Source organism: Malurus melanocephalus, unplaced genomic scaffold (assembly GCF_030028575.1).
Source record: "Malurus melanocephalus ecotype Western Australia unplaced genomic scaffold, MMel_1.1 scaffold_197, whole genome shotgun sequence".
Taxonomy (NCBI): Eukaryota; Metazoa; Chordata; class Aves; order Passeriformes; family Maluridae; genus Malurus; species Malurus melanocephalus.
This window is the reverse complement of record NW_026623429.1, coordinates 634,811-648,059: the sequence shown is the minus strand read 5'-3', so window position 1 is coordinate 648,059 and position 13,249 is coordinate 634,811. Positions and strand designations below refer to the sequence as shown.

Genomic DNA, 13,249 nt, shown 5'->3' with positions numbered 1-13,249 from the left:
TGCACAGATCCACTGCAGCCCTCGCTGGAGCAGGGGGATGCCCAAAGGAGGCTGTGACCCCTGGGAAACCCAGCCAGGGTTGAATCACCACAACCTGTATAACCTTTTGCCTTCCACCCTAGCCCATTTTTTCTGCATTCCTCAGTCAAATACATTTTCCCAAGCCTGCCACATCTTTTACAGGTTCAGCCTCCTCATTCTGTGCCCCAGTGGTTTCCAAGTCTCTTCCTRTCTGCTCCAGAACTCAAGAGGCTCCAGATACAGCTGTGTGCTCAGAGGACAGAGCCCTGCACCCCATTCACACACCCTGTGCACACCCCCATCTCTCCCAAGAACTTTCCCTGCCATGTTTCCTATCTCAAACAAGGGCTTTAAACAGTTTCCACACAGAAGACAGCACAAATAATGTAGAGCAAATTATTTGTTGAGCAAATAATGTTCTGGGAACAACAGTATCTTCAAGCTGCCCCTGCTTTTCCATATTTATTTATTGCTGCCCAGATTTGCAGACTCCAGAAAACTCCAGCAGTTTTGCCAAGGGGGCAAAAGTCCGCGTCTCTAAATAATCCACATACAATCAGGCATTGCTGGGCACAGGGCATGCCAGACCTTCAGAAATCCATCCCCTCCTCAGAATTCCATCCCCTCCTCAGAATTCCATCCCTTCTCCAGAACTCCATCCCCTCCCCAGCCCCCCTGAGGTTACCTGGCTGCCGTCCTCCTGCGCCCTGCGGATGATGTTCTGCCGCGAGTCGATCCAGTAGAGCTGTTTGTCCAGGGGGTCGTAGTCGATGGCTCGGACGTTGCGGAGGCTGTGGATGGGCAGGATGATGTCTGGGCTCTGCTGCTCATCAATCACCATGCGATTGATGGCATTCTTCTGGCTGAACAGCAGGAAGGTGGTGGGAGCTGCAGGGGGTGARCAAGGAAAGGGTGGTGAAAGGGTTGCACGTGGCATTTTTATGTTCAGGAGTGACAACCACAAGTCATAACCAGACAGTGCCCATTATTTCATTCCCCTTCTCCCTCTTCCTTTATCAAAACCAAACAAAAACCCAAACCAAAACATAAAAATCCCAACTTATTTCATTCCCCTTCTCCCTCTTCCTTTGCCAAAACCAAACAAAAACCCAAACCAAAACATAAAAATCCCAACTTATTTCATTCCCCTTCTCCCTCTTCCTTCACCAAAACCAAAAAACCCCAACCAAAACATAAAAATCCCAACCTCTGATGAGTATGAAAAGCCTTTCAAATGACCTCTTTTCACTATAACTGGCTGTATGTCAATGTGACAGGCAAAGATAAAGRTTTTTTTAAGTGGCAGGACTAATGAGTGTGAAGACTTCTATCAACAGCATCTCAAAGAATGGTCAATTATGCCTYTTAAAGAAGTTTCCTTTTTCTTTCTTAAGGGCTCTCAGCTTCAGTGGAAATGCAGCTCCACTATTTTGAAGTTGAACCCTTTGCTAGGTGCAGTTCTACTGGCAGAGAAAGGTGAGAGAAAAAGCCATCACTGGTTCCTTATTTAGAGRTTTCAGGGAAAAGAGACTGACAGTGATTCAGTCCTGTTCCCACAAACTTTCTTTCTGCCTGCACTGGAATGAAACAACTGTGTGAAAATAKCTTAACTGCCTGCAAGGCTATGTTTTTGGAAAAACTGTATTTGCTCTTTTTAAATCTCTCTTTACTATTTCTAGGTGGTTATCTGGGAATGACAATCTGCACTAAGAAAAAAAACAAACCTAATACTCTGCCAGCAAAAATTTCCTGGACAAATGTTTTTTTTTCTTAGAAATACCATCAAACAGCAGAAAGYAAGATTTCACCACCCCATATAGCTGTAGTTTACCAGCTATAACTTACAGTAAATGCACAAAGCATTGGAAAAAAAATTATCTCTGTATTACATAACTGRGTCAGAAATCAGAGGAGTAATGAAAGCATTTTTCCTTTTCAGAGGGTTCTTTTCAATAGTGCTCTACCTGAAGCAAGATGGCACAAGAGCCAATTGCCAGAAATGCAGCTTGAAGCCTCCCTGAAGTTTGTACAATCAATTCTCTACAGCCCACGTCTGGAGAGAGAKGAGCAGTGGGACACTGCACTCATTTACCAGCCTGTAAAACAGGTAAGGCAGCACCTGGCAAAGGGGAGGAAGCAAAAGGCTCCCAGAGAACATCATCACCTTGCTTTGTTATTTTAGCATAGCTTTGAACAGCTCTTCTGACTGCTGGAAACAAAAAAAAAAGGCAGGGAGGAGTTTCCTTGGAAACCAACGCTCAGTCCTAACATCCTACAACAATCAGGCCTAATTGCAAGGTATTTCTGCTTTCTGGAAAACCTGTATTTTCCCTCCAAGCATTTCTCCAATAATTTAAGCTGCCCTACRCTAAGCTCTAAACTGTACAAGAAAGCAAAAAAGAAAAGTGAAGTCAAGTTTATATGAATGTTTACAGCAAAATAATGGATTCAGMAACATCAGAATTCCTACCAAGAAGCTATACATAGAAATGGAAAGGGAAAAAACAGTGCAGGTAAACATATAAGCACCTAAAATGATTTCTACTTTTCCCCAGACACCCTCTCACTTTCCAAGACTGCCTGGCTTACAGCTTTGAATAGATGGCTCATTATAAAAAGCAACAGCAGAATTTCCCCCCTTGAGACTCCACATCTCTGAAACAGTACCAATTTCAGAAATCCCTTTCCATCATTCTCCCTCCCAATAGTCCCATATTTTAACAGTATTTTTGGCAGCAGGCAAATGGAGTGCAATGAGTGTGTCTCCTGTGTAACACTGCCTTCCAACTTCATGACAAGTGTAGKTCTGAAGAGATCTCACCAGAGCAGTGTGTCCTTCCCATAATTAAAAGAACCATAAATACATGAGCAGGGTATTTCAGAAAGGAGGACCTCTAGATAGGACTTGGACTAATAATGTTCAGGAGGTACACAAGCAAGTAACACAGGCAAAAAAAAAAAAAAAAAAGTTAGAACAATTTAGGCTCCAATTACAGCAGCCAAAAGAAAGAATTAAATATATGCAGAGAAGCCTAAATCTCCAATTACCTACAAATGAGGAGCTGGAAAGCTCCCAGGTTTGAATATGGCAGAGGAAATATCCTAACACCACAAAAAACACTGTTCTGTGGGGAAATGGTTCTATTTGCTCACAACCTATTTCCTATATTTTGCTCCTTGCTTTGTTTCCAGGAGCATTTTCACAAGAAAAACATGACTTTTGATCATTCTGCTACTTTTTCTCCCCTGGAAGTCAAATTCCTCCACCTGCAAAATGACAGTCACTGCCAAAGAGGTGCCACCATGCCTCTAACTCACACGAACACATGAGAGTACCAGGGTGCAAGAATCCAGCTTGCACCTGGTAAAAAAGGAGAAAAGCACAGAACACATGGGGAGTAGAAAAGCAGAGTTTTTTTMAAAGCATGGTTTTCAAAAAATGCCATGAGGTGGCATTGGTGGAACACTCTGCCCTGCTTTTGGCTGTAAGACAATAGTTGGATGTCTCTCCTCGTGATAATGTGGCTGAGATACAATCTGTCTCTGAATCTCTTCACCCACTGACTAATGTGAATGACACCGGTGGAAATCAGCCATCCAGAGTGGCTGCCAAAATTATGAGAGCCTCACTGGCAGCCAGTTATTGAGAGATGGATAAATTATTTGGTTAGGAGCTAATTACACACAGCCTGAAGGGCCTTGTGGTTTATATTCTGCACAACAATAAAGAAAAATGGGRCTTGGCTGCACAGCCACCAGGAACCAGACTGCAGCCCAGCCCATCCTCACTGAGGAAAAACAGCAACGACCTGAGAGTGGCCCACCTCAGCATCTCATCAGCCACAAACACAGACACAAACACAGAACCAAATCCTGATCAGCTAAAAGCTGCACAAAGTCCAGCATCCAGACCAAACTATCACACAGCCTTTATGTCAGGCAAGACTAGAAATATATAGAAATAAACAAGCATGCAAGCACTTGAAGAGGGTCTGCCAGAGATACAAAACTAAAAGCATTTTTAACCTCCATGTTTACACAGATGCAGCTGAGCTACTGGAAAAGCTCACCAACAGCCATTCTTCTTATTTAATTGTGATACTCCTATGTTGCAAGACTATTTTTTTTTCTTTCAATATCCTATGTTGTCTTAAAATTCAGTAGTGTTTTACTATTGGAGAACTGTAAAATCCTTTTTTCCTCCAAGTTCAGTGCTCACTGTTCCCAAAAGGCATGTTCCTATATTTGCTCTTCCCAGGCTTACCGCTGCAGGTCCTGTTGTCGGAGTTCAAGGAGTAGTGAGCTGGGCAGCCACACACAAACCCTCCCACGGGCACAGCCAGGCACAGATGAGAGCAGTGCCCGTTGCTGGAGGCACATTCATTCCATCCTGCCTGCCTGGAYGAGTGGAACACCAGGATGTCCATGACATAGTCCAGGTGGCCCTGGATGATGGTTCGGTTCTGCCCGCTGGTCTTGTTGGCTCGCTCGATGCTGCGGCGGCTCCAGTCCGTCCAGTAAATGTAATCCTGGTACTGGGTCAGGCCAAAGGGGTGAGGCAGATCATCAGCAATGATCTCACGGTCAAGGCCTGTGCCCAAAAAAGGGGGGGAGAAAAAGCAGGATTATATGGGGACAARCAACCTGCCCAGAAAGGTTGGCACACAATCACTGCAAAATTCCTATTTCATCATTACAAGGSTAAATGATGAATGTACAGCATTCAAAAGGAATCTCAGAGCCTATCACAGAAATGTGCTAATCCTGCTTGCAATTCACAGAAAAGAATGTATTTTATTTTCATTTATTTTTTATTTTCATTTTATTTTATTTTCATTTTATTTTATTTTCATTTTATTAAATTTTTATTTTGAAAATGATCAGGGCTCTCAGAAACATTGTCCTTTCCCTCATCCCCAAAACTGAAAAAAACTCTCTCAATTTCAATCCCTCTCAATTTCATGCAGGATCCTGACACTGTATTTTCACTTCCAGTTCAGCATCTCTTGCACCACACTGTTCCCACTGCTCGTGAAGAGAAAATTGTTATGAGCTTAATGAAATTCTACWTTGCATTATGAGAAAAATTAAATGTACAAGGCTAAACTAACCTGTCTCTGGAATGCCAGGACAGGAAGGGGCAGTCAGAAAGTCAAGATAGGAAACAGCTAATTGTGTATACAATGGAAATGTTAAGAGATCTAAAGGATCAGGACACGGTGGGGGGAAATGACTTCAACTGTGTTTTATCAAGCACTTCATTAGCACAGCATCTCCTGCTGTGCAATCACACAAAATGAACTGGAGATTATGAAGCAAAAAGTTATTCCCTCTGCAGAGAGAAGCCAAGGATGCACAGCCCCACGCTCTGCTGTCACTAGCCACAGGCAAGGGAAAAAGAAGTTCTAATGCCATGYCCAGTCCCATATTTCACAGGAGAACACGGAGCTGGCCTCCCCAGCACACCAAAGTACAGGAGAAGCTGAAGAAAAGCTTTTCTCTTACACGCAATTCCCATACTGCATTTTCCTGGCTTCATCTTTTTCTAGCTTTGTTCCACTACTGTAARCATCATGTTTAAAGCAGATGAACTCCTTTAGCCTTAAACATTGGCTAGTTAGAAATGCTTAAATATTGGCTACTGTTAATGCTAATCTGAATAATTTAACATACAACAAGCCACTCCACTCCTATGGGTGCTGAGAAGTTAAAACACTGTGCAAATCTGAGAAGGCCTAGGTCCTCCACACTGTACCCTGAGACAGTGAAGGAATAAAATATTCCATTTAGCTACAATGGCCAGTTAATAAAAACATCACATCACTGCAGTACAAGAGAACTCCCCTGCTGATAAATACCAGCCAGGAAAAGGCCCTTAATGTGCAGAATACTGGGGGGGAAAATGCCTGAGGTCACTAACGAAGATTTAAAACCAAATTGCATTAAATTACATGTTGAATAAGCTGTTTCTATCTTGTTTGCTCTCTTTCTACGTTCGTTACGTATTTGCCAGTGCTCTTCAGAGCAGCAAAACAGGACTCTCCAAAACACTGCAAGCTGACATCTCTGTCCTACATATAACTGGAAATAAGTACACCTTGTGTAATTTTAACTTTCTGAGCAACCCAATCGCCTACAAGAAAATCGAGGCCTCGCTAAGTATTACATAAACCTGAATTATAAAAGCAAACATTAAAGGCGTGCGAGGCTGGAAAATTTTATTTTTGTCTTATGATGTGAATCTTTGCATTATTAAAACAACAACAGAAGAAGCAGCATTGCCCCCAGCCAGGAGGCTGCCCAGGGCTCACCTAACATGTTGGAGGACTCGATCAGGTTGGTGTCCAGGTCGGTCCAGTACAGGCGTCTCTTGGCGTAGTCGATGGTCAGACCGTTGGCACGTCCCACGTTTGGGACCAGCGTGGTCCTCTCACTGCCATCCATGGCAGCTCTGTCAATCTTTGGTTTGCCWCCCCACTCAGTCCAGTACATGAACCTGATTAAAAGAACAGAAGAAAGAAAAAGGATTGCATTCAATCCAAGAGAACTCAAGAGGAAAAACAAAACAAAAATCCTCAGAAAGAATAAAAGAAAAAGAAGAGCTGTGAATTTCAGCATTTATTAAGCCCCATTATGCTAAATGAGGGGTGTTTTTTTTCAAATTTCAGCATTTATTAAGCCCCATTATGCTAAAAGAATTTTTTTTTCAAAATACAGGCAAGGAAGTGAGTCAACTTTCCTCAAAATGCTCCCAATATATTTTTTTTCTACTTTTTCACCAGCAAGTTCTGTGTGACAGCAGTTCACTAGTAATTAACCCAGGTACATCATTTAACAGGCAGAGGCTGGCAGCTGGGCACCTTCATTTACCCTGGTTCTTTAGCAGGATATTTTCCCACAGCACTAATCTTTTGTCTCCAGTCTGACCCTCTCTCAAATGAAGGAATACAAAAGGCAGGTCTGCAGGGTATTTTTGTTAACAGGTGCCACTGCTCATCTCCACGAAACTCAGCCAGCCATGTAGTGAGTGTGTTACATGTCACACAGAATTGTACRGCATTTCCACTGAGCAAAACCACAAACTATCAATACTCACATGGCAGCTTCTACCTCACTTGGAAGAAGGACAGACTTGTACATGTTTACATTTCACAGCATTTCATATCAGAGTAGGATGTATATTTGTATATAATGTATTTGATGGTTAGTTAATAATTTCTTCCAAAATATCAAGCTGATACCATTCTAAAAACAAGGGTTTACACCTTTGGGTTTTAATGCCTCCAGTAACAAACCCCCCTGGGAAGTCTTTTAATTCCAACCACTGAACTATGGGAAAGGYTGCTTCAAAAACTGATGATCAAGGGGGAGCTGCTCCTTAAGAYGCCAGGAATATGCACAAATTTATCTTAAAAATTTTGCAAAGTATTTTGTGTATAAATTTTGCAAGTTGGACACAGCATGGAGCCGAGTGTTAGAATTGCTCCCATGGTAGCAATGCCATGAAAACTTCCATTTGAAGCACAACTAAACTGTAAGTATAGTTATATAAGTAAACATATATTTTAMAAAGTATACAGCTATTCTACTGCTATAAGGAAAAAGGAAAAACTGGCATTCTGACCCAAGAGTTTTTTTTTTTCTGATCTGTGGTAAAGAGACAAAGCATTGAATGATAATAATCCCTCTGAAAAACCAACCTCCAAGTGTAAAACCAGAATTGTCCACAGCAGCCTTCTGCTAGAAATGAGTAACTGGATCTGACAATGTGGTGTTGAATTCCCCCTGATGTACTCATCCAGGCAACCCCTGGCACATCAGGAATGAATCCAACCTTGGATCACACTGAAGGCAACCACTGACACCTCCTTGGTGAAATAAAGCACCAGGAAATGTACTGAGCTCTCTGCACTGCTGTAGATCTCACAGTGTCACTGGGAACAGTGATCATTTCATAAGCCTTGTAAATGAAGTTCCCTCATTTAAAAAATAATGCARTATTGGTATAACCTCAAAAGTTTTTGCACTAATTAGTCACTGTCAAGTGAGCATTTCACGGTAGAAGAGCTATTTCAGAAGCTGAATAGTTTACCTTGCCTTGCCTCACTCCTTCCCCCCTCCCTGTTTATTGCCCTACTTTTGCTACTGCACTTCAATCCAACTGAGAAGTTTCTTTTCAGAAAGTCTCTGATTTCAGGGATAGGTGGATGTAATTGTTTCCACTCCTTCTCTGCCCCTCTTCCCTCATCCATACAAACTAAAAAGGTTCCCTTATCCAAYGAAACAAAACACCTTCCTTATGCTYAGACCATAAACTTAATTCCCCTACCCTCAAATTAAATCATTTAATACCTTTATTGGATCCTAACTTGTGATACAAAGAATCCTAATTCTTAAAATGATAAAGAAAAGAAAAAATTATTTTCAATGCTGCAACCCTTTTCTGATTAATAAATTCCATAAACCTAAAACTACTTTGATTCTGTAGTTAATTAAAAAACTAAATACAAATCCCTTTCTAATGAGCCGCTCTGATTTTTATTTTATTTTTTCAGTATTCCYGATGATTACTGAGGACATTAAGAGCACATTTCTCTAAACCACGGGGCTGTTAGGAAGCATTTCAAGGCTGCTTTTCTCTGTTTGTGCCCCCAGAAGGAGATTTGACACGTTACCCCTCGGCAGGGTCCAGCGCCAGCGCCCGGGGGCTGTCCAGGTCCTTCCACACGAGCACCTGGCGGTGCTGCCCGTCCAGCTTGGACACCTCGATGCGGTTGGTGCCCGTGTCTGCCCAGTATAGGTTCTTGCCCAGCCAGTCCACGGCCATGCCCTCGGGATAATCCAGCCCAAACTCCACCACGTGCTCCAGAGCRCTGCCGTTCATGAACGCTCTGCTGATGGTCTGCAGGGACACAAAGATACACAGGCAAATTAGACATTTTACCAGGCTGTCACTGGGCCCTCGTTTGCTTTGTTGCATTTTAAACACTTTCAGATTTTAGACATCTCATAGGAAAGAGGATCTTACAGTATGCTACTTATTTGCAAAGCAAACAATGCTGCTATTCAGATTTATTCACAGTAAATCATTACTGTGCTCTGTGAATGTATTCTGTGCCAATTACAATAGCATTTCACTGGGGAAATAAATGGGATAACTAGTCCGGTTGAATTAAGCATCTACATGACAAAGTGACCTTAATAACTCAGTGCCAACTTTGAGGGGGAAATATTTTGCCTCTCCCAAGACTACACAAAAGCATCAATGTTATAGCGTGGAACCCTATTTAAAGCAGCTAATGAAAAAATTCAGGACACAACAGCAAATAGAAGAAAACAACTGAACGACTGATGAGCTCAGTGCTTAAGTGCTTCAGTACTGATGGCTAAATTTAATTTCACTAGCATAATTTCTTCGYGGACTTTTATTCAACAGACCTTTTTTAACACTTTGCCATCAGGACCAACCTGTGATAGTAAATCCAGCCAGAATCCTATCTTAATAATATATGAGAGTTTAGGCTTTCCCTGATGAGCCTGGAAGTAAAGAACTAATGTTAGAATGGAATAGAATTCTTTTGGCAAACAAGGCCTACCTTTCTATGTCCTCAATATTCCTATCTGCACACACTGCTCATACTCACAACCAACCAGAAGTTAACAAAACCCCTGATTTTTGTTCACTTGCCAGTTTGAACACGACCTGCTAATTATGAAGTTTGTATCTCAGTGTTCACCTGTAYCCCTTGCACAGCTCAAAAGAATACCACACCCAAAGAGGTCAGTCAAGTCACCTCCTGCAAACTCATTTAAACTCTGTGTTTTTAATTTTTATGATTCTTCAGTTGCAAAAGTCCACAAGTTATTGTTGGCACAGGTCTCACGTCAGCTGCAGAAATGCAATTAAAAACTACGCTCTTTTACGTACCCCTTGAATTTTGCAAACCCCATTTGTCAACCCACTCTTAAGCATGTCAAGAGGCTCGTAACAGTTTAATAGTATGAAATAACTCTCTACCTTCAGTGAAATGTCAGTCCAGTAAATGCGATTGTCTGTCACATCAAAATCCAGAGCGGAAGCCTCCTTAACTCCAGTGAGCGGAATGGCAACGTTGTTATTGTTGGTTTCCAGAGAGATGCGCCTGATGTCGGCTCTCCTGGAGAAGAGCAGGAAAGCCTCGGGGACGATGCAGGTCCTCATGTCACTGATGAGCTCCAGGCCGATGGGGCAGGCACAGCGGAGCCCCTGTGGTCGGTACAGACACAGGTGGCTGCAGCCACCGTTGTCCTCTGCACAGGGGTTTGTACCTAAAAGGGCAGCAAGAGCAAAAAAACCATTGCAAACTGAACCTGGTCCTCACAGGCATCAGCAATGCTCTGAGTCCTCCAAGTGAACACAAATTCTCCTTGTATTCCCTGATCAAATTAGTTTCTTTTATCTCYTGCAATCCTTTAGACAGTCCTCCCTCTCCCTGACTGCAAAGCCAGGGATTGTTYTGCTTATGGCATGAAACAAACTCAGCATTAGGGAAAGGGATCTGGGCTTCAACAGCTGCTGATGATCCCAATTCACAGCACAAGCACTGAGTGTAACTAACAGTATGTTCTGCTGCCTTTTACAGCACACTGCTCCAGCTACACAATCCCCTGCATTCCTGCAGGTCAAACATTTGCAGAGCTATTTTCACATCCATTCAGTGGTCTCTTCTCTCCAGGATGCAAGTGAAGCAGCTCTTTGCAATACTCACTTATGTACCTGCACTTGCTGGAAACTGAACTACCAAGAGAGGCCTGGCACTGAGWAAGGAGTTCACTGGACCAAACAATTGGAAAGAGGGCTGCATTTAAAGCATATGTACCTTGGGTATCAGCCACACAAAGATACATCTCAATTACATTTGACTTGTTTCCTGCAGTACTATCTAGACACAACAGCAAGATGCTGAAAGCCTTCTCCACATAGCAGGATATTCTATTTAGAATAATACAGGATATTCTTGCTATTCTAGCAAGATAGCCTAGGATAGGCAATCTTAAGCTAGATGCTGCTTTTTTAGACCACAGACACTGCAGGGCAGGAAGTACTTCTAGATATTTTTAAAGATCATTTTCTAGTATTAATGTGAAAAGCACAAAACAGACTTAAACTGGCTCGTTCTTAGCTTTTGCAAACTRGGAACACATGTTCAGCTTGATATTCTTCCAAGGTACAAAACTAAGGTTCCTCACAGAAGGCCCAACCCGAGCTGCAGCCTGCAGTTATCATGCTACAGAACTGGATTCTGCCCCTTTATAATAAACTCTGCAGAAGAGCACAGCCAACACTTTGTCCCTCAGTCTCCATTGCTCACTCACCRATGATCTGGTGCACGTTGGTGGCTTTCAGGCCCATCAGGTCGGGCAGCTGATCGATGATGATTTCTCTCTCCGCCGTGCGTTTGTGCACACGCTCGATGCTGCGCCTCTGCCAGTCTGTCCAGTAAATGTAATCACCCAGCAGAGTGAATCCAAATATATGAGGCAGCTTGTCCTCCACCAGAACTCTTCTACCAGTTCCATCAGCGTTCATGACCTATGAGTATACACAAATAAAAGGTTTTTAGGTATATAGAATAAATCTGCCACTGTATGGCAGATTAACAAAGCAGCTGCTCCAAGTTCAGACTTCAAATTAAAAAATTATCTCCCATCCATTACAATGCAATCAGTGCCCTAATAAAAAACAAGAGACTGTTTATTAACAGATACTACTCTAAAAGCCTTATTTATAAGGCTAGTTTCATAAGCAGATCATAATGTCAAATTCTGACACAACACTTGTTACCTTTGCTTTAGGAACTATTATTATGTAATAAYTGTAATAATAGTTATGCCTGTTATGACTCCCTCACTTCTGACATGAGTTTTGGTTCAGATTTAAAGAGGAGTCACTGTGTTTTACACAAATGAAGACAAGTTTACAATGGCCAAGGAGTTCTGGTTCAGCACCTTGTAGTTCAYAGTCCCTCCCAAGTTTCAGAGAGCATTAAGAGGAGACCCCACATAAATACTGGGAGGCAAAAAAAAAGGTGATGATCTACAAAGTATATTTACATTCCCCAGTCTAAATATGGAACTAGTTTTATAGTCTTCAAAATTAAGTAATTTTTTTACTACAAGGAACAGCAGTAGTCTGTAAATAATTGCATGCCTTTGATCAAGACACTTGAATTTACYGTGTCATTTTTCTCTACTGTAATACCTAACTTCCTCAGTGAGGCACTGAAAGGATTAATTAAACATATGTATGCGTGTTCAAGTGATGAAGTATCTTATGAATGCCAAGTATTATTATAAAATGTACCATACTGACAGGAGTGAAGAGYCCTGTGTTTTAAGAGAAGCTTAAAAATGATTCAGCACTGCAATTTTTCAATAAAAAATCCTTCTGAAATATTTCTGCTTGTTTCAAGGTTATAGCTTAAGYTTACAGCATATATACCACCCTTCCAAAACCAGAAAAGAAAACCCCAACCAACTTCAATATAAAAACTTTCTGTAACAATGATTCAGAAAATTCAAGGCATCTTYTCCTTAAAACTATTCCTTGTCATAAACTTCTCTACATTTCGGCACTTACAGTATATTAAAATGGGAACTGAACATTCAYGTGCACATTTCCTACAGAAAAATCAAAGGGATGCTGCATATTTGCTGGATTGTAGGAATAAGATCCATATTTACTTTTTAARAAAGGCTATAATTACTTATTGGAATTTGCTCACCAAAACCCTTCAGTCTAGCAGAGCACACAGCACGCAAATGCACCAACAAATTTCAAAAATAGATGACTTGTCTGTTTTCCCTCACCTTTAAACTACAGAGATAAGCCATTTGTTTGCAACTAATTAACACATGGCAATTAGTTGCAACCTAAGCAGACCAAGAAGATACACAGCATGGAAGTGAACCAACCAAAACCATACAATAATAAGAAATAAATCATCACCATCACAAAGTTGCATTTTTAGAAATTACAKTCTTTGCCTTGTATTTATAAAAGAAAGCAAATTCTCTGTTTTAGGGGGTGCTTARCTACTGGCAAAGAGAATTAATTGGAAAGTGTGTGGTGTGAGATGAACTTTCTTCAGCAAACTTTAAAATGAGAGCTSTTCAAATATACTTCCCCCTACACTGAAAAGAGCCAGGAAAAGAGAAGAACTTAAGGATTAAGCATCTGCTTTTAATT

The 13,249-nt window shown here is 41.6% G+C and overlaps 1 protein-coding gene across 2 annotated transcripts in view; it reads right to left on the bottom strand.

The window, feature by feature from the left end:
* LRP6 (LDL receptor related protein 6) overlaps window positions 1–13,249 on the bottom strand; it is a 99,728-nt gene that overhangs the window by 21,142 nt on the left and 65,337 nt on the right. For both annotated transcript variants that reach the window (XM_057373437.1, XM_057373438.1), the window contains exons 8-13: window positions 11,377–11,593; window positions 10,040–10,329; window positions 8,697–8,923; window positions 6,333–6,517; window positions 4,286–4,612; window positions 707–909 (exon numbers count right to left, since the gene is read on the bottom strand). In XM_057373437.1, the coding sequence (XP_057229420.1) occupies window positions 707–909; window positions 4,286–4,612; window positions 6,333–6,517; window positions 8,697–8,923; window positions 10,040–10,329; window positions 11,377–11,593 (1,449 nt within the window). The remainder of the gene's footprint in view (window positions 1–706; window positions 910–4,285; window positions 4,613–6,332; window positions 6,518–8,696; window positions 8,924–10,039; window positions 10,330–11,376; window positions 11,594–13,249) is intronic.